At 40.5% G+C, this 22,089-nt stretch overlaps 1 protein-coding gene across 1 annotated transcript in view; it reads left to right on the top strand.

Moving 5' to 3' along the window:
* PLCH1 (phospholipase C eta 1) overlaps nucleotides 1–22,089 on the top strand; it is a 206,143-nt gene that overhangs the window by 17,376 nt on the left and 166,678 nt on the right. The window contains exon 2 of the mRNA XM_039236058.1: nucleotides 9,660–9,778. Coding sequence (XP_039091989.1) covers nucleotides 9,700–9,778 — 79 coding nt within the window. The 5' untranslated portion in view covers nucleotides 9,660–9,699. The remainder of the gene's footprint in view (nucleotides 1–9,659; nucleotides 9,779–22,089) is intronic.

Raw genomic sequence — 22,089 nt, 5'->3', positions numbered from 1 at the left:
GTGAAAGATGGAAGTATTTTGTTTCTTGTGAAGATCAGGATCCATTATTCTATGCAATATTGTTTTTCCCATTTGGTGTTTCATATCCTGGGTTTTTTTTTTTCGTGTATCATTATATTATGAGCGTTTTTCACACTCATTTACAAAGTCTTTGCAAACACAATTGTTAATACCTACACGACCATCAATGCTAACCCAGTAGTTGGATATTTAGAGTTCTGATTTTTCTGTGTCATGAAAATGAAGCAGTGAACATTTTGGTTTGTATCTTTATTTTTTTCTGATGTATTTCCAGAAGGGGAATTAGTGAAGCAAAAGGTAGGGACTCTGTCAAGTGCTGGATACATATTATATTTAAAACCAGCCTTTTCAAATGAAGCATCCATGGGTCTTTGGAGGGTGCGTTGTATCTCATTGCTCAACTAGCTCAGAGCATTTTCAGCTCCTGATTGCTGTAAAGAAACAAAACATACCAGGAACTTAGGGTTTAGTGGTGTCTCCTGTTGAGCTAAAAAAAAATGAACAAAGTGCCCTTTTATTTCTTTCCCCTTGTGTACATAGTGGGGAGGGGGCTAGCTATGAAATTAGGCTGTTTGTAGAGCCCTTTAACAACCGTTTGGCAGTGCTTGGATACCCGTGGGAAGTGGAGGAGGGAGCTTGTGAGTGGGGGTGGGTGATGGATACAGGACAGCGACCAGCCAGCCAAGGTGTGGAGGGGGGCCCAGACCCTCTGTGCCCCACCCGGGGTTCTGAACTGCTTTAAAAGCTGTCAGTTTGGGTTTGGTCCAGAGGAAGAGGAACTCTGGCCCTCAAACCCCCCTCCCTGCACTGTGTAATTCTCATAACTCGAAATTAGTGGAGAAATGCAAGAGGAGCAGCTTTCTTTGAAATCTTAGCTTTTAACTGGATTTGACCTGAATTCTAAACTTCTAGGGATACCTGGGTACAGAAATTGTGAAATGTGTTGTCCAAGGCCATGTGGTGCTGGACAGTTTTGTGATTTTTTTCTCCTATGCCTTCCTGTTTCTTATTGTTTTATGAATATTACTGTCAAAGCCTGTTAACTATGTCTTGTATCTCTCAACAAGGCTTAAAGAAAATCATTACTCTCCATATAAGTTAAATGCTACAGTATTGGGGTGCCTGGGTGGCTCAGTTGGTTAAGCATCCGACTTTAGCAAGTAGCCAAATATTTCTCTGTAAAGGAAGGTCTAGGCTTAGATGGGTTTATGAGTAAGTTCTACCAAACATTCAAGAAAAAGTGTGTACAGTAAAACCTTGGATTGTGAGTAACTTGTCTGTAAGTGTTCCACAAGATGAGCAAACATTTCTAATAAGTTTTAACTTGATAAACGAGCGATGTCTTACAATACAAGTAGTACGTGATACCAAATGTCACATGATCACAACTGAGTCAATGGTTCTTGAAATTCGCCTTGATATACAAGTGCTTTGGATTACAAATTTGTTTCTGGAATGAATTATACTAGCAAACCAAAGTTTTAATATATATATATATATATATACACACACACACACATATATACATATATATATTATATGCCACATCTAAAAGCATATTTAAACATCTTTGCTTTTTACTGAAAATATTTCCTGCTTTTCTTAAAGGTATCATCCTAGGGACACCTGAGTGGCTCAGTTGGTTGAGTGTCCAACTTTGGCTCAGGTCATGATCTCATCACAGTTTGTGAGTTCGATCCCCACGTCCAGCTCTGTGCTGACAGCTCAGAGCCTGGAGCCTGTTTCCAATTCTGTGTTTCCCTCTCTCTCTTTGCTCCTCCCCCACTTGCACTCTGTCTCTCTGTATCTCAAAAATAAATAAATATTAAAAAAAATTTTTTTAAAAAGGGTTCATTCTAGAATTTACAATGTTTTCTTTGTTGGTGGTGTCTTACTGCTATAGTTTTCTGATTGTCCTATCATTTGACATTGGCAATTTTAGAAATGAACTTACAAATGAAATAGCAAAAATGAATAAATGTAGAATGATTATAAAAGATACTAATCATAAAACAAACTTAGGAGTATTTAAACTTTCTGGCTATTTATCAGTCCATCTGATACATGCATCCCCTCTGTATGCTTATATGGTTTCTTTCTTTTCTTATGGCTTCCTTATTATTGAGTTTTTGGAGTGTGGAGTCTTTGAGTAGAGTTGATTACAATTTCTTTTCCAAATTACATTTATCTTGTAGAAATATATTTATTGAAATGGCTAGAGTAAGTTACTAAGTAAGAAAAGTAGACTACAAAACAGTAGGATCTGATTTGTGTTTTAAAAAAAGAAAATAGGCCACAGTGTCCATGGCAGTTGTCTCTGGGTGGTGAGTGATATCACTATGTATGTTGAGTTTTTCTGTATCTTTCAAGCTCTAAAAATGGATAAAAATAGCTGAAGATAAATGCATTTGTATAGCATTTCCTCTAACTTTGCCATCCACTAAGAAAAAAAAGTCTTATCAACCTGTTCTAGAGGCAGAATCTGAAGCTAGTTTTAATAACAGTTACTTCCCTATGAAATCTTTCCTAGTCATTGTAAGTTATTAATTTTGTGGATCATTGCAAGGATTGGGGATCTGTATGTTCTATTAAAGAGTTCTAAATGTGACATATATATTCCAAAAACCCCCAAGAGCTGGAGTGAGCATTCTGTAAATTCCCAAAGAAAGTTGGGTCAGTTTTTTAACATCTTTGCTTTTGCTTGAATATCAACCAAACAACTTCAAATTGAGTACATGGTGCAGTGGAAATACATCTCCGATGTAAACTAAAGTGTTATTTTTTGAAAAATCAATGAAAGTATATTTTAGTAGATATTTTCACATATTGTGTTCACAAAAATGGGACCGTGAAACACTCGAGATGCCTGCTTTGAGACTCTTGAGGCTGGGTTTCCTTCCAGCTCTATCTAACAGCTATGCTATTCTGCAAATTATTCATCCTTTCTGGTTCTCTGACTTTTTTCTGGCTTCACCAGAGAGGTTTAGCTTAGCTGATTTCTAAGCTTTCTTTCCGTTGCTTCCCCTTACTGAGCACTGGGCCCTTGGATCATCTAAATCTGGTCAAAACCAAGATTGAGTTTGTTGCACAACTCTCTTTTTCTCTACCCCAGCCCTGCTAACTCCATTATCTCTACCTCCATCATCTCTAAATTTTTAAATCATTTGCTCTGATTCTAGAGGCCAGAGTGGGCCCTTCAGTCTTCAACAGGTAGGAACCCAGGAAATGGGGCACATAAGGAAGGCATCACTAATGTTTACTAAGGGCCTGCAGTGTACATTGCCCAGATTTGGTACTCAGAGGCAGCTTACAGCCTTCTGTCCTTCAGCAGCAAGCAGATGCCAGGAGAGGTAAGACATGTCAGCAATTAACCAAAGTGAGGAGGCTTACAGTCTGGAAACCATAGTGTTCAATTACTTAGACCTTTGTGCTCAAGCTCAATCATTTATAGTCTCTGAGCCTCCACTTCCTAAAAACACACACCCAGAAGAGTTTCTTCAAGAAGGAGAGATAATAGGGGTGCCTGGGTGGCTCAGTCGGTTAAGCGTCCGATTCGGCTCAGGTCATGATCTCACCGTTTGTGGGTTTGAGCCCCGTGTTGGGCTGCTGACAACTAGCTCAGAGCCTGGAGCCTGTTTCAGATTCTGTATCTCCCTCTCTCTGACCCTCCCCTGCTCACGCTGTCTCTCTTGCTCTCTCAGAAATAAAGCATTAAAAAAATTAAAAAAGAAAAAAAGAAGGAGAGATAATATACATGAAGAAAGGTTTTCAGCTTTGGTTGCATTTTGGAATCACCTGTGGAGTTTTAAAGCCCACTATTTAAGTCCCACCCCTACAGATTCTGATATAATTGGCCTGGGGTGTGGCCTGGGATCTGGGATTCTTAGGTTTCCCAAGAGATTGATTCTAATGAGTAGTCAAGATTGAGGCCCCATGATGTAAAGCCTTATCACTGTGATAAGGCACTCAATAATTGGTACTTAGTAACTGGTGCAGCCATTCTGGAAAACACTGTGGAGGTTCCTCAAAAAATTAAAAACAGCATTACCCTACAACCCAGCAATTGTAGCACTAGGAAGTTATCCAAAGGATACAGGAGTGCTGATTCGAAAGGGCACACGCACCCCAATTTTTATAGCAGCACAGTCAACAATAGCCAAATTATGGAAAGAGCCCACATGTCCATCAACTGATGAATGGATAAAGAAGATGTGGTAGATACATACAATGGAATACTGCTCGGTGATGAAAAGGAATGAAATCTTGGCATTTACAACAACGTAGATGGAGCTGGAGGGTATTAGGCTAAGTGAAATAAGCCAGTCAGAAAAAGACAGATATCATATGATTTCACTCATATGTGGAATTTGAGAAACTTTACAGATGACCATAGGGGAAGGAAAGGGAAGGAAAAATAAGATAAAAACAGAGGGAGGCAAACCATAAGAGACTCTTTTTTTTCCCCTAAATTTTTTTTAAATGTTTTACTTATTTTAGAGAGAGAGATAGATACAGCGTGAGCAGGGGAGGGTCAGAGAGAGAGGGAGTCATAGAATCTGAAGACAGGCTCCAGGCCCTGAACTAGCCATCAGCACAGAGCCTGACACGGGGCTCGAACCCACAAACCCATGAGATCATGACCTGAGCTGAAGTCGGACGCTTAACTGACTGAACCACCCAGGTGCCCCCCAAGAAACTCTTAAATACAGAGAACAAACTGAGGGTTGTTGGCGGTTGGGAAATGGGTGGTGGGCACTGAGGAGGGCACTTGATGAGATGAACACTGGGTGTTGTATGTAAGTGATGAATCACTGGAATCTACTCCTGAAGCCAAGATTCTACTATATGTTAGCTAACTTGAGAATTAATTTTTTTATTTTTTGGTATGTAGTAGGTACTCAATAATTGGTAGGTAGGATTATGGCAGTTCAGTGCCTGAAAGAGTTTCAGGTAAATTGGAGGGGGAGATCCTGGGGGCATTTCAGGAAGGCAGTGTTTTTTTGTTTTTGTTTTTTTTCCTAAATAGTTTAATGTCAAGTTGGTTTCCATATAACACCCAGTGCTCATCCCAACAAGTGCCCTCATCCATGCTCATCACCTCCCTTCCCCTCTCCCCCACCTCCCACCCCCCTCAGCCCTCAGTTTGTTCTCAGCATTCAAGAGTCTCTCATGGTTTGCCTCCCTCCTTTTCCCCAATTATTTTTCCCCTTCTCTTCCCCCATGGTCCTCCATTAAGTTCCTCCTAATCCACCTATACGTGCAAACATATGGTATTTGTCCTTCTCAAGGCAGTGGTTTTTTTTTTTTTTTTTTTACAAATAGTTTATTGTCAAATTAGTTTCCACATAACACTCAGTGCTCATCCCCACAAGTGGCCTCCTCCATGCCCATCCCTCCCTCCCCCCCACATCCATCAGTCCTCAGTTTTTGTCAGCATTCAAGAGTCTCTCATGGTTTGCCTCTCTCCCTTTCCCCCACCATTTCCGCCCTTCTTCTCCCCCTTGTTCCTCCGTCAAGTTCCTCCTAATCCTCCTATACGTGCAAACATATGATATTTGTCCTTCTCTGCCTGACTTATTTCGCTCAGCATAACACCCTCAAGGTCCATCCATGTTGCTACACATGGCCAGATTTCATTGTTTCTCATTGCCATGTAGTATTCCATGGTATAGATAAACCACATCTTCTTGATCCATTCATCTGTTGATGGACACTTAGGCTCTTTCCATGTTTTAGCTATTGTGGAGAGTGCTGCTATGAACATTGGGGTACATGTGCTCCTATGCCTCAGCATTTCTGTATCCCTTGGGTAAATTCCTAGCAGTGCTATTGCTGGGTCATAGGGGAGTTCTATTGTTAGTTTCCTGAGGAACCTCCACACTGTTTTCCAGAGGGGCTGTACCAGTTTACATTCCCACCAACAGTGTAGGAGGGTAAGGCAGTGGTTTTTTAACCAGCCCTTAAAGAAAAGGGCAATGATTACAGTGTGAGCAAAAAGATCAACAAGTTGGAAAGGTGGGTCCATAGAGGACTGGTGATCAGATATCTCAGTATTATATACATCTGTGGGAGTTTGTATTTTTGTCCTCAAAGAGTTGAAGGTCTCAGTCCTCATTGAATGTATTTGAGGATGTTACCTATATTCATTATATATTGCTGTATAATAAATTACCCAAATCTTATAATGTCTTAAGGCAACAATAATTATGAGCTTTCATTGTTTCTGTGGGTCAGAAATATAGATGGGATACAGAGGGGATGGCTTGTCTCTGTACCTCTGTATCTGGGGCTTCATCTAGAATGCTTGAAGACTGGAGTTGAAATGGTCAATAGATTTACTGATGTTGGCTGTTGGCTGAGAGCCTAGCTGGTGCTATCCATTGGAACATTCATATCTGGGCTTCCTTACAACATGGTGCCTTTGTTCTCAGGAGCACTCTGAGAGAGATAGGGAGCCAGGCAGAAGCTGCATCCTTTTTATGATGTAGTTTTGGAACCAATTACAACTGATTTTGTAAGGAATGAGTCACTGAATCCATGCCATGTTCAAAGGAAAGCAAATTAGATTCCACCGTTTGAAGAGAGGGAGGAATGTACAGTAAATTATAGGACATACTTAGAAACCACCAAAACATTTAAAAATTTAAAAAAATTTAAAAAGTAAAACCCCCATATTACATAGCAGTCTATTTCCTTATAGCTTGTCATGGCTAGAATCTTGGGTTTGGGATCTGAAGATATAATTTCAAGTTTCACTGCTACCTTTTCCTAGCAGCATGGGTGAATCACTTAGGCTAACACCCTCTTCTTTCCTTCTTTCATCTGGTTAAGAGGATGCCAAATTGAGAGCCAGGTATGTGCATATGTTTTGCAAACTATATACAAATGCACATTGTTCTTTCACCTTCTGATTCCACTAAACTACCTTAGATTGAGAATGAATAGAGAGGGCAAAAATGACACAGGAAACTATCAAGTGAGTAAGGAAAAATGAGCATCAATACAGACAGTTCTCTTTAATTCCATGTACCTCAAAATATTTCTAATATGAATAAGCAATACATTTTTTAAGAAAATGGGTACTACTGATAGTACTGAAAATTATTTCCATTTCTTTCAAAATGGTATTGTTAAAATATAGATGTCTTTGGGGCACCTGGGTGGGTTAGTCAGTTAAGCATCTGACTGTTGATTTAGGCTCAGGTCATGATCTCATGGCTTGTGGGTTCAAGCCCTGAGTGGGGCTCTGCACTGGCAGTTCAGAGCCTGCTTGGGATTCTCTCTCTCTCTGTCCCTCCCCTGCTCATTGTCATGTGCACTCTCTCTCAAAAAATAAATAAGCTTTAAAAAAAAAAAGCTTATTAAAAATATATATCGATGTCTTTAAAATTTCATGTAGGAGGGTGCCTATGGGGCTCAGCTGGTTGAGTGTCTCAATCTTGGTTTCAGCTCAGGTCATGATCTCATGACTCATGGGTTTGAGCCTTGCATCAGGCTCTGTGCTGATGGTGTGGAGTTTGCTTGGGGTTCTCTCTCTCTCCCTCTCTCTTTGCCCCTCCTCTGTGCTCTCTCTCAGAATAAATAAATAAGCTTAAAAAAATAAAATTTCGGGGCACCTGGGTGGCTCAGTTGGTTAAGCAACCAACTTCGGCTCAGGGCATGATCTCACGGTTCATGGGTTCTAGCCCCGTGTCCGGCTCTGTGCTGACAGCTAGCTCAGAGCCTGGAGCCTGTTTTGGATTCTGTGTCTCCCTCTTTCTCTGACCCTCCCCTGCTCACACTGCCTCTCTCTCTCCCTCAGAAATAAACAAAATGTTTAAAAAATAAACATTTAAAGTTAAAAAAAAATTCATGTATGTATTATATATATATACACATACATATGTAAATGCATAGGAAAAGAACTGGAATGATAGATACACCAAACAGAAGTGTTCATTCCAAGAGAGGGACATGGAATGAAGGAAGCAAGGTTTTTCAAATGTTCAAAATTTTTGATGAATTTTGTGTTGACAATAAAAAAATTAATGAATGTATATACCCACATTAGTTATATGATTAGAAATATTTATTTAATGTTTATTTATTTTGAGCAAGTGAGCATGTGAGTGGGGGAGGGACAGAGAGAGAGACAGAGGGAGAGAGAGAATCCTAAGTAGGCTCCACACTGTCAGCACAGAACCCAACGTGGGGCTTGATCTCACAAATCATGAGATCGTGACCTGAGCCGAAATCAAGTCAGACAGTTAACCAACTGAGCTAGCTAGGTGCCCCTAAAAATACTTTTTTTAAAGCAGAGCTCTTTGTAGTAGTCAGTATTCAGTTGGGGGAGGACATTGTCTCCAATAATCAGCTGTTTTCTGTTGTATTTTACAATTGGATCCACAGGTGATTTTTAACTTGGAGTGGTGGTACTCATTTTCAGCCTGAGGGAGTAGGGGCGGCAGCCAGCCATAGCCAGGTGGGGATAAGGCAAGAAGTGGGAGTTGAGGCATGGAGCCAGAAGGAAGGTGGGACAGGTAGGAGTCAGGTAAGATTGCTGTTACAGAGGGTTAAGAATGAGCCTTTCAGCCAAGGAGAAGCTTTAGGGACTTCATCAATTGTCCCACTGATGAATAGACAAAGCTCTGATGATTTTTTTTTTTTCACTGTGTGGCTGACTTCATCCTGGACTATCTTTATAAAACTCTAGATTGTTCGAATAGGACAGATAACAAATTGTTTCCCACCTGTGGGTTTTCCTTCATGCCAGCCCTGCTTGGTGTTGCCTGGCCTTATTCCGTGATCAGAAAAGAAGCTGGAATTCTGAAAAGTTGCTTTAGCCAAATCCTGTGAACAAAGGAGGCCTTGTTCAGGGTTATGCACGTCAGCTTTTGGAGGAGTTTAATTCATCAGCTCAGATCTCTGCCTTTCAAGCCCTTGTCTAGTGAGCATTGTGTTTCTCTGTGGAGGGGAAAGCCTTACGTAGGGGCAGGCACCGCTTCTTATTCACCCCACTTGAGACCTGCGCCCAGCTCCGCTTACACCAATAAGTTTGTTGTGCATTGATCCAGACCTCAGTGGTCCTGAATGAGCCCAATGAACCCAAAAGCGGGAGGCAAGGTTTGTCACTGTGTTTAGCTTATCCATTGCTCCATGGACACTGTTATGATTTCTAAGATTTCTATGGATTGATTGCATAGTCTACCAGAGTGGTACCGACACAAAATTCAGGAACTGGGAATGATAGTCACCCTCCTGTTACTCACCTCCCCTCCTGCAGATGAAATTTCCTGAGAAATTACCAGCATTGGCTGGTTTGAGCCCTGGCCAAATATGGACAAGACCCAGAGCCCATGAAAAGTCCTGGAACTTATTCCCCAATGATCGATTTATTTTCCCTTGAGACAGCAATAACTTTGAGCCCTGAAGGTGCTATTTGAAAAAGCTAGTGTTTTAGTGTGTTAAATGACATTCTACCCTCTGGGGAGGCTTGTGGGAGATTTCTCAGCACCTAGGGGATTCCAGTTGCATGTGTGGAGAAGGTGTGTGCCGCGTGTGTTGCCTCATAATGCTGGGCAACTGGTGCATTATGTTACCAGGGTGAGCGTGTGGCTGCCATTTTCTTCACTTTTGTCTCATTCTGTTTCCCTTGACAGAGCAATTTGGTTTTGATGCTGTGCCAGAAATCTTCTGACAATGAGCTACTGGAACTTGGAGAAAAGAAACTGTGTGCAGTACCGCAGGCATTTTCTGGTGGACAACAGTGTGTTTCATGGTGAGCTGCCTTTTGTATTTATGGAGTTGGATCTTTTATTTTGTTTCTGACAGCACTTTTATTCTAGCACTCTGGATGCAAATATGGTATAATTGTTGGGTTGAATCAAGAGCTTGAGTTAACTTGTTTATGGATAATTTGCCTGAGAAGCCCCGGTGGACTTACTCCCTACAGGTATAAGCAATGTGCCCACCTCAGTAACCATAATGGTGTTATCACTTTTTTGTTTACAAATTAGTTTAGATCCTTGTTTTTCTTCTTTTATGCTGCCAACTCCAATAATACCTCTTTCTGATGTTTGAAATTCTGCGGGGCTGGACACATAGTAAATGTTTAGTTAATACATGTGGATCACCAATCCGTGCTCCTTACCGGCATGGCATGTGTCACACTCTCAGGCCACATATAAAAACAGAAGAGAGCCATTCACAGCACTTATGTATCATGGTCAGGATCACTGCAGCCACAAATCAGAGAGTAATCACTATCAGTCATTTTCCTGGCAAACTAAGATGAATTGCCTTTACCCTGCTGGTGTGTTTGTTTTGTGATATATAGTCAGGGATAAGCTCTGTCAATCCTGCTATCAGGATACCCTTGAGTTAAATTTATTTAAAAATCAAAGATTTCCATGTTGCCAGTATTTTGGGAGTAATCTCAATCAAAAGCCAGGGGAATTGTAGATGGTAGAGAGAATTTTCGCAGGGATCAGAATGCTGTTTGTATAACATCCTATAATCTAGGCTGCCTTCAACTTTCCAAGTTTAGTATTTCTCCCCCATTTTGATGACAGACTTATGCTTTATTATTGCTTTAAATTAAATTTAAGATAAACTTAGCCTTTATTAAAGTACTTTGGGGGTTAAAATGTTTGTGTCACATTCATTATGCTAACTTACCATAGGACTTTACAAGGTAAGGAGTACTTTATCTTACAGGTCAAGAAAGAGATGAAATGACTGGCCCAAGTTGATTTAGTTAATTATTAGCAAGGTCAGAAGTAAAATTCCTGCCTCCACCTTTCCAGACCAGCTCTCCTGGCTTTGCAGTGGTGAATGCAGGACCCTTAGCAAAGGAGACGGTAGCTGTGACCTTACACTGTGACCGGGACACTGAGTTCTATTTTATTTTTCTGTGACCTTCATCTAAGGGTTCTGTTCTCTGCTTCAGCATTTGCTGTGGGATATTTTCTGTCACAACTTTTTACTTGTAATAAAAAAGAGAATAAATATGCTAACTGAAGCAATACAGGAGTTAGAAGAACTAGCTTTATTTTTTCAAGTTTTATTTTGTGCCTGATGACACAAAATTCAGAGTTCAGTGCCTTCAGATAGTATTTTAGATGCCTTTGTCCAGAGATCTTAAAGGTTATAACAATTTTAAAACAATTTTCTATGTATTTTTAAAAAAATTTTTTTTTGTTTATTTTATTTTTGAGACAGAGAGAGACAGAGCACGAGTGGGGGAGGGGCAGAGAGAGAGGGAGACACAGAATCTGAAACAGTCTCCAGGATCTGAGCTAGCTGTCAGCACAGAACCTGATGTGGGGCTCGAATCAACCAATCACGAGGTCATGACCTGAGTGAAGTCTGATGCTTAACCGCCTGAGCCACCCAGGCGCCCCTTTTTTTCTATGTATTTTTATAGTTGTATTACCCCTGAGCATATTACTGTATTGCAGGTATTTACACTGAGGGCTTGAGGAACATGGTCATCCTGACTTCTTTCAACACCTTTGCAATAATTATCATTCATCCCATTTTAATAGTAGGAAACTGAGGCTTAGGGAAAGCTGTGAAGTGGTGACGTAACTTTCAAACTCTGATCTTTCTAACTCCAAAACATCATTATTTCTTTTCTTCCAGGCTGCAATCTCCATTTTAGCACAGAGATTAGCACTCAGAGGCTTAAGTTCCATCCAACAGTATCTGCTCTGCTTTTAACTAGCAGTGTGATGATCTGGAGCAAATGATTTAATCCTTCAAGATCTCCATTCTCTCCCCTGTGAAATGAGCATGCTGGTCTTGATTTTGAGTTTCTGTCTAGTTCTAATATCTGAGATTCTATTGAACTACTTCTGAGAATTAAAAAAAAAAACAACTACTGTATTTTCTGGGCTACCTTTTCCACTAAATGTGAGATACACAAGAGGGCAGTAGAATACTTAAAATGTGGATTGGTTACTTCACATTTAAGAATTCCTCTTTTGAAAGGATTTAGGGACATTAGATGTTCCCAAGATTAAAAGGATTAAAGCCAGTTAGAATTATGATCCTATTCACTTATAATAAAGCAATAGCTTTAAGTGTTTCTGATAGTGTAAAGTTTTTGTATTTCTCTGCCTAAGGATATGTGTCAGGAAAGAATGAGGCCTCTACTCTTCCCCTTTTTTTTACCTCTGTGAACATGAATGTCTGTTAAGACATGAACTTCTTTAACTTAATGTAGGATTTTAAGGAGTTTTGGTATATTTTAAGCTAAGGGTCCTCTAATGATAACATCTTTGTAGAGGATTTCAGAACATCTCTGAGAGAAGAGAGATGGAAGGACATGGTGAGTCAGAAATGTCAGGTTTCTTTTGGAAGGGGCTTCTGGAATATGGAATGAGTATTTGGATACTTTTTGCTTAATAGCTTGGCTTCACGTTGTCTATGTTGATAATTGTCTTCATATAACCAAATCCTTCAAAACAAAATGAAACAAAATCTCTTCCATTCTAAACAGAAAAGAATCACTTCCCCTGGAAGATACTAGACTTTTAGATGCTTTACATACAGATTTAGGTTGTAGTCAGGCAAAAAGAGCTACATTAAAATGACAACTATATGAGCTACAATGCTCAATAAAAGTAAAAATAAAAAATGTAACATTTGTATACCGCTATTCATGGCCTCATTTTCTGAGTGTGGAGGTAGTATGTTCTCATTGGAAACAATTTAGAAGGTTATCTACAATCCCACAACCCAAAGAGAAACACTGTTAAAAGTCTGTTTCTGTCCAATGCTTTATCTTCTCTTTCCCCTTTGCAACAATCTTGGTGGTAGGAATGAATATCTGGAAAAGTTAGGAAATGGTGTATATTGGCTGACAAAAATGACCAGGTTGAACTGACATAATTCTGTGTTCAGTGATGAGAGGATTCCTGACAGGAATTATAAAAAGGTTAGGTGTTTTTGTATTTCTCACTCATCTGTCCTCTGCCCAGATTTCTAGAGAATCCTTTGAATCTAAAGGGATCATGTACCTATCGAAGAAACTCCAATAGCTGAGGTTTTTCTGTACTTGGCTTTTATTCACTTCATATGTTTGAAATAGAAACAAAGAAAACCTTGGCAAAGAATGATTTGTGTAGTATGAATCTTACTTTTTTAATTAAACATTAAAAAATTTTTTTTAATTGTTGAGAGAGGGCATGAGCAGGGGAGGGGCAGATTGAGAGAGGGACACAGAATCCAAAGCAGGCTCTGGGCTCTGAGCTGTCAGCACAGAACCTGATGCAGGGCTCAAACTCACAAGTTGTGAGATCATGACCTGAGCTGAAGTCGGATGCTCAACTGACAGAGTCACCCAGGTGCCCCAGTATGAATCTTCTTTTAATAGATTCTACTTTCATGAATTATTCTTACTTGAAAATATACTCTCAGCTGTTTCTCTTGGTTGCCGTGAATTATAGCTTTTTTTTTTTTTTTTTTGATCTGGGACAGATTCTTAAACCAATAGTCAGTATATTTGCAATTAATATATATAATTTTTATGCATATAAGTTTTTCCACACACTTGAGTTCCTTAATAGAATCAATTTAGAGGTGACTTAATTTTTGTTTTCATAAACTGCTAATTATAATTGTGATGTTGGAAAGAATTATTGTTTTCTTATTAGTTATTATGGTATCATCCCAACTTACAGTGAAATTTATTTCTCTTGCTATCATGTTATACAAATGTTTCTGAATGATCAGCACAAATCTACGGTAGAAAGGTTTTGAACTGAATTATGAGTCTCTCTTCCTACCTAGGGATAAAGTGAAAAATAGCTCTCTTATTAAATGTGGAAAACGTAAATGTCTTTTCAAAAAGTGCTACATATGAACTTTTACTTTGCCTCAAGCAACCTTCTAATGCAACTATAATTTAATTAATTAGTGTAATGGATTACTGTTTATCTAACCTACCTTTCCTGGCCAGAGGCCTACTCAGTTAGAAACTGAACTACCAGTTTGTAAAAGAAAGTAGGCTGGGATGGGGTCCTGGAGACTAGTTCTGTTTCTCGTTTCACTACCAGCTTGTATTGCCTTTGTCTCCTAGGAGGATCCTCAGTTTCTCTCTCTCTAAAATGAGAATTTTGCTAGATTCGTGATGTTGGGGTCATGAGTTTGAGCCCCATGTTGGGCATAGAGATTACTTAAAAAAAGAACTATTATCTCTTGGAGACTAACACTGCATGCAAAAAATGTCAGACACAAGTGGAGAGAAAGGGTGGGAGAAAAAGAAGTTGGGCCACATGGGAGAAAATGTATTGAGTCCTTTAAATTTTAGAAATTACAATAGAAGTAATTCTGGAAGTAGATCTTTAGCCATCTCCTCAAGTCTCCCCTTCCCCTCCCTCACCCCCTATTCTCAAAGGATCTGTCACTACGGCAGAGAGCATTGAGTGAAGTATTCTGTCAGGTCTATGATGTTCTGTTGCACCTTGCAAGTATGCCAGAGGCAATGAAGGCTTAGGCAAAGGCAGGCATGGCCTGACCCACACATGACACCTTGTAGGGACAGCCTTCCAGCTGGGTGGATTTGAGTGAGTTGTTCCCTATGGGATCAACTTTCTATGTCAGCAAAATCCTGTGATTTAGGGCAAATGACTTCTAAGTAATTGGTTGTTTTTTTTTTTTTTAACATTTTTTAAATGTTTATTTATTTTTGAGAGAGAGAGAGAGAGGCAGACTGCAAGTGGGGGAGAGGCAGAGAGAGTGAGGGAGACACAGAATCTGAAGCAGGCTCCAGTCTCTGAACTGTCAGCACAGAGCCTGACACAGAGCTCGAACTCAACAAACTCTGAGATGATGACCTGAGATGAAGTTGGACACTTAACTGACTGAGCCACCCAAGCACCCCAATGCCTGTTTTTTTTTTTCTTTTTAAATTAATTTTGGGGTACCTGGCTGGCTCAGTTGGTTAAGCGTCCAACTCTTAGTTTTGGCTCAGGTCATGATCTCACCGTTTTTGTGAGTTCAAGACCTGCACTGTGCTCTGTGCTGACAGTGAGAGCTTGCTTTGTATTTTCTCTCTCCCTCTCTCTTTTCTCCTTACCCCACTCATGCTGTCTCTGTCTCAAAAATTAATGAACCTAAAAATTTTTATTTTATTTTATTTTTAACCTTCTCCTCCCACTTTTAAACAGAGGTTAATTGGAGAATTTGCTGTGAATTAACTGACAAAATTGATTTATGCACTTTCCTCCTTCCATTGTCTGAGACAGATCACAGCCAGCCTTACAAAAGTGGATACTTATAACACAAAGGAAATCATCTTTAATATGAGCTGGTATAAAACAAACTTACTCTATAGCTTTTTGGAAACATGTTCTGTTCTTTCATTTCCTAGGATTATAAAAAATTCTCAATGAAAGCCTCAATGAAATGCTATTTATTTTGTATTTTAAAATTGGAAGTTAATTTCTTTTTTATCTTGCTCCACGATGGGCATTCCATCTGTAGCTGGTTTATTGAGTATTCTAAACTTAGTGTAGCATTTACAAGAAATTGCTTCATCTTTCTCCAATTAATGTTTTTAAAAGTATTCTTTGTGGGGCGCCTGGGTGGCTCAGTCAGTTAAGCATCCGACTTCGGTTCAGGTCATGATCTCGCGGTTCATGGGTTTGAGCCCCACGTCAGGCTCTGTGCTGACAGCTAGCTCAGAGCCTGGAGTCTGCTTCAGATTCTGTCTCCCTCTCTCTCTGTCTCTCCCCTGCTCACGCTGTCTCTCTCTCACAGAAATAAGTAAAACATTAAAAAAAATTTAGAAAGTATTCTCTGCAACAGCTTGAGGAGATTCCATTACTTTCTTGGCTACTTTGTGGTTACTGAGGGTCTAATCTAATTTTTTTAAAAATTTTTGTTTAATGTTTTATTTATTTCTGAGAGAGAGAGGGAGACACAGAATCTGAAGCAGGCTCCGGGCTCTGAGCTAGTTGTCAGCACAGAGCTCGACATGGGGCTCGAACCCACAGACCGTGAGATCATGACCTGAACCGAAGCCAGACGCTCAACCGACTGAGCCACCCAGGCGCCCCGGGTCTAATCTAATTTAAAACATTAATCTCAAGCTCCTTTAAGCCCCATCTCCTCCTGGACCCCCAGCACAGGCCTGAGCTGCCTGTTGGAGGTTGATGGTGGATGTTCACGTGGCTCTGCTGTACTTCTTCCTCTAGAACAGGAATTCAGACTTATCCCCTCAGATTTTGGTACAAGGAAGAGAGATGGGGAAGCAAAGTTTTTCAAGCCAGACCTGGGCCCGTTTGTATGTCCATGGTGGTGAGGTGATCAAGACCCACTCTGGGTCCGTCTACTGTGGGTGTTTAATTTCACTTGGCCCCTCACCAGGGACTCTTCAGAGAGGACTTGCTGTCTCCCTCCAGTGCCCCTCATTCTCCATTCTAATTTCTTCTGGCTGAGGCATGGCTTTCCTTGCCATAAGGACACTCGGACAACTGTCTGGCCCTGCCCATTGCTTATCTCCATGTTTCTTCACAAGGAGTGTTTGCAGACTGCCATGGGCGCTGGAGGATGGGCTGGGGTGTGCCACTGCTGTCTGCTCTTCCCAGCCCTGCTGACTGTTGTCCGTTTTGTCTCTTCTCACACTGCTATAGGGGTGAGGCCCACAAGCCTGAAGAAATCTCTGAATCATTCTTTGCTGGCCCTTCCCCTTCTTGTCTCTGGGAGTGAGGGGTGCTTCCTCTGATTTCACTTCTCAGAGTGCCGTCTTGCCTTCCAGGCTCTAGGCGATACAGGTAATAGGGGATCAGGCAGTGTGACTTGGAATGGATGGAATCCTGTCTCCTAACCCCTGACATTTCTCCTTCGGCCCCTCCAGAGCCACTTCACTGATTCTTGCCTACTACCAGCTTGAATTGGGGTGGCTTCATTTCCACAAAGGTACTGTTTTTTTTTTTAATGTCTTATTTATTTCTGATAGAGAGAGACAGCATGAGCAGGGGAGGGTCAGAGAGAAAAGGAGATACAGAATCTGAAACGGTCTCCAGGCTCTGAGCTAGCTGTCAGCACAGCGCCTGATGCGGGGCTTGAACCCATCAACCGTGAGATCATGACCTGAGCCAAAGTTGGTTGCTTAACTGACTGAGCCACCCAGGCACACCTGATGTTCTTTATTGTGCTTTCTTTACTCAAGTTTATGTAGCTGGATTGATCAGAACCAAGCAGTGATCTAGATTTATCAAAATCCATGCTGAGATGTCTCAGTCTCTTTTCCCCATTTGGGACTCTAATGATGAGGAGATTTTCCTGGATAGTGGAGTCCATGGGGATCTCTTTCTTGTCATGTTTTCTATGTTGAGGCCACTCACATTCTGTAATGACAGAGGTGATGAAAAGATCTGAGTCGAGTGCAAAATGGCAAACTGAAGGTCTGGATATTTGGGAGGCCCAGGTGGATAAGAAGTAACGATGTTCAGTCTCTGAAGCGTTAGCTGTAGCAGCTGGGGGCAACAAGCCTGTTGCAGTTAAGTGAGATCCGTGCTGGACCTTTCCTGTTGGATCCTCAAGTTCCTTCTCTTAAACCGTGGCCATCGGCCATCCAGCCAAGCAGAAAGGCCCGTGATTGTTTTATTCCTTTATGCTTTGGAGTACCAATTTTCTGATTACTAAATTAGAAGGAAGAAATAACATGTCTAGTGAACAGTCAGAATTTCCTTCAGATTTGCAGACTTCTCATGTTTTAAATGGTTGCTTATGAGAATTATTTCCCCTTAGACCTGTGTTACAAATTTAAGCCTTTGTTCTTTAAGCTGCATTTCCATAATTATAATTAATTTCCCGTGCTCTCTCATTTTCCCAGATGTCTGTTCCTCCTCTCTGCCTAATGTATGCAGAGAGATTGATGGGAGGATGAAACGTCTTTCCATGAGTAGATTCAGAATTCTTTCAGGGCAACGTAATTATTTAATTTAATCACACAAAAGAGCCAGATTTTTTTTCTTGGACCACAGTAATAATTATTAGTGATTGCATTTGCAGTCACAATACCTTTCTATTTTGCAGCTATCAAAACAGAGGTTAAAAATCGCAGTTTGGGGGCAGCTGGGCGGCTCAGTCAGTGGAGTGACTGACTCTTGATTTCAGCTCAGGTCATGTTCCCAGGGTCATGGGATCGAGCCCAATATCAGGCTCCATGCTGAGCTTGGAGCCTGCTTCAGATTCTCTCTCTGTCTCTCTCTCTTTCAAATAATAAAATAAAATAAGTAAAAGTTGTAGTTTGTCCCTTGTATTGTGTAAATGAAAAGTCATTTCAATAGACCTTTGATACGTTACATATTTCCTTAGGACTCATTTCTCTCAGCAAGTATGTCTGAAGTTATTACAAGTGCAAACTCTTGGTGTCAAAAGGATATTCAGATCTCATATTTAAGGCTCGTGGCTTTGCGTGAAGTGGTTTCACCCTTCCACAGCTTCACCGCCCGTCCATGTGCTTGTAACTCCCAACAGTGCACCCTGGCTTAGACTACCCCTCGGTGCTCCATACCCAGATGTCCACCCTCTTAGCTGACACTCTGCTGATGCCGTCCAGGCCCTCAGACTCATGTCTGTGGCACAGCTCCCCACTCCTGCTGGTGCCACTCAGCCTCGCCAGCTTCAACTTGCTCTTTCCCTTCTTCATTATGCCCCACCTATGTGGACTTTTGGATGTTCACAAAACTCACTCCTTTTTCACTTGCCCAGCTTTCAACTCCTCCTTCAGATCTCAGAGCAAAGGTCCTTTCTTCAGAGAAGCCTTTTCTGACTTTCCGGACTAGGTCAGGCCCTTGTTTTAGGCTCTCCTCTTACGCTGCTCTGCTGCCTCACTGTGGTAATAAAATAGTTTCATGAAAACCAGCTTAATTTCTGTCAGCCTCATTCCTTCTAAGCTCCAGAAGAATAGAGAGACTTTTCAGACTTCTGTGTCTGGTACGTTGTAGAGTACATTGCATATATTATAGTAGGTGCTCAGTAAATACTGCTGAGTGAATTCACTCAATAGGGGAGATAAGAAATCACCTACTGTTTCATTATTTTTGCACTCTGAGCTAAGCTTTTAATCTTTGTGCTGTGGAATGCATCAGTTCTCTGGCTGCAGATCCTCTTCTTTCCTACGCTCATGCTTTTACCCTGGAGAACAAAGGGATACCCATGAACCATTCCTTCCTGAGACTGAGAAGGAAAAGGCCACTTCTGCTGAGAATCCTAGTGTGCTTTAAAAGAGATTATTACAGATGTGTAATGGCTTGAAATGGAGAAGGACAAACCCATTTCTTTAAAAGAATTTCAGACTTTTTGATTCATTTAAGACTACTTTCCAGAATTTCCATGTTGGTCATATGTGTGTTTATTTTATTCAACTCTGAATATGGAGGTTTCACTCATTAAAATAAGACTATCAGGAAAACCTGTTTAATTGCTGTATTTTGCATACTGTTAAAATTCTCTGCTGCTTGTGTCTGAAAAATCTTCATTCCACAGAAGTGAGTGTTGTCTGTGGGCTAATTCTTACCCCAGAGAGCAGAGAATAGACCTGCAGCAAAACAAAGCACCAGTTTTCTCTGTAAAAGAGGAGGATGGGAGGCCTGGGGGTACATGAGAAGAATAATCAAATAGCATAGAGCTTCTTGAAAACTTAAAAAGATGCACTTTTATTTCAGATTTACAAACAAGAAAAATGGTCAGCATCTAGGCCTTTCATCTAAGAATCTCAAGCAATATAAGAGTATAATACTGACTTCCAGGTAGCAAAGTCACTCAGAAATAGCACTGACCTGGGTAAGATAAATGCAGAATTTGTGAAAACATTTTTTGTCCAATTTTGTTTTGTCTATTTCATAATCGGGTCAGAATATGTGACAGTGTTCTTAGACTTTTTCATATTTAAATATAAAAGATGGTGACTTATGCCCAATTAAAAGGGAGAACAGTGAACACATTTATTAGTTAGTGTCTATTTTTATTCCTTTCCAACTTGAAATTGAACATCGATACATATTCGCAAATGACCATTCTTTGAAATTACACCAATGTATTGTGCTTTTGAGCTAGCAGGAGCTTACCTCTCGATGTGGAGACTTGTATTAATTAACTCTTAAAACCACTGGTTCCCAGCCTTGGTGGCACATTGAAATTACCTGGGGATATAAAACTGTTGTGTGTGTCCCGCTTAGAGATTCTAATTGGTCTGGGGTGTGGCTAGGATGTGGGGGAATTTTTAGAACTCCCCAGGAGATGCCAGTGGGCAGCCAATTAGATTCTGGTGGATTGAAAACCCCGGACTTAAGGTGACAAATACAGAGCCATAGAATTCATGAATTTGATAATGGTTATTTCCTATGAAAGACTATATTGTACTAAATCTTGAAAGTATGGGAAGAGGGGACATCTAATAAGAAGGATGTGGATACAAATAGTGTCAGTATTGAGGAAGAGGGAAGATGTAGATGGGTCATTTATGCTTGGGATTTTGTGGATGCTGGTTTTCTTAAAAATTCTTTATTCCACTTTATTTTTCTGATGATGGCAATGCAGGCTTACTGTAAAAAAGTTGGAGAGTATAGAAAAGATCAAAGAAACAGAGAAAACAGTCTATAATCTCAGTATGTGTATTTATTTATTTATTTATTTAAAAGCAGGTTCAAGCCCCTATGTCCAACGTGGGGCTTGAACTTAAAACCCTGAGATCAACAGTTGCACACTGTACAAATTGAGCCAGCCAGGCACCCTTTAGTATGTGTTTTAAGTCTCTGCTTTCTTAAAATGATTGAAAAACCAAAGATTGAGTAACAATTCTCAACTCTGGTTATATATTAGAATCTTCTGGAGTGCTTAAAAAATACTGATGCTTGGGTTCTAGTCCAGCCCTGTACAATAATCTCTTGGCTACGGGACTCAGATATCTTCTTTCATTCCTTATATCTACATTTTTACCTATGTATATGTCTATACCTCCATTTCTGTATATATTTATCTTTAAGTCATTTTGATGCACTGGGAGTGATGAGAATCAGTAGATTAAAGTTGTTTGTTTATTTGTTTATTTATTTTTTTATTAAAAAATTTTTTTTAATGTTTTATTTATTTCTAGGAGAGAGAGAGAGACAGCGTGAGCAGGGGAGGGTCAGAGAGAGAGGGAGTCACAGACTGAAACAGGCTCCAGGCTCTGAGCTGGCAGTCAGCACAGAGCCCGACTGGGGCTCGAACCCATGAACCACGAGATCATGACCTAAGTGAAAGTCGGACGCTTAACTAAGCCACCCAGGTGCCCCTGTTTATTTATTTTTTAAAGTTTATGTATTTATTTTGAGAGAGAAAGAGAGAGAGAGAGAGAGAGCGAGCGCAAATGCAGAGGGGCAGAGAGAAAGGTGTTCCAGACTATGAGTCTGGAGTGCTCTCTTGTCCAGCAAGAGAGTGGATGCAGAATTGAATATGAGAGAGGCTAATGTCCAGGAGGAGACAAGAGCCCGAAACAGGGGTTTCATCTCTGTATTTATTGAGCTCACAAGACATTACCTTCGTGGTGAATGTGAAGAAAACAAGATCTTACACACGTGATGAACATGGAGAAAATAAGGTATTATCCACGTGCTGAATGTGAAGAAAATAAGATCTTACACACATGAACATGGAAAAAAAATAGTGAGATAGTAATCATTAACTTGTGTGTACAAGAAGCAAAGAGTCTTAAAAAATCACCTTGTGATGAAGGTACATTGGCGCCAGGTGGAAAGTAATCTCCTGCAGGTGATATAACAAGTTACTCATGATCCCATTACAATATCTCACTAGTTAACCTTGGGCACATTTGTCTGTGGTGGTGGCTTTTCACCCTAAGATTTTTTTCTAACCCATTTATGTAAGTAGAACTTATTTTCCCACAGAAAGGGAGAGAGGGAGAATCCGAAGTAGGATCCACACTGTCAGCCCAGAGCCCAGTGCAGGGCTCAAACCCATGAACCGTGAAATCATGACCTGAGCCAAAACCAAGAGTCAATGGCTAACCTGCTGAGTCACCCAGGTACCCCGAGGACTAAAGTTGTTGATTAACTAAAACAGTGATTAATA

Source organism: Hyaena hyaena, unplaced genomic scaffold (assembly GCF_003009895.1).
Source record: "Hyaena hyaena isolate Hyena2069 unplaced genomic scaffold, ASM300989v1 scaffold_105, whole genome shotgun sequence".
In the NCBI taxonomy this organism is placed as follows: domain Eukaryota; kingdom Metazoa; phylum Chordata; class Mammalia; order Carnivora; family Hyaenidae; genus Hyaena; species Hyaena hyaena.
Note: the sequence above shows the minus strand (reverse complement) of the source record. Positions and strands in the feature narration are given on the sequence as shown.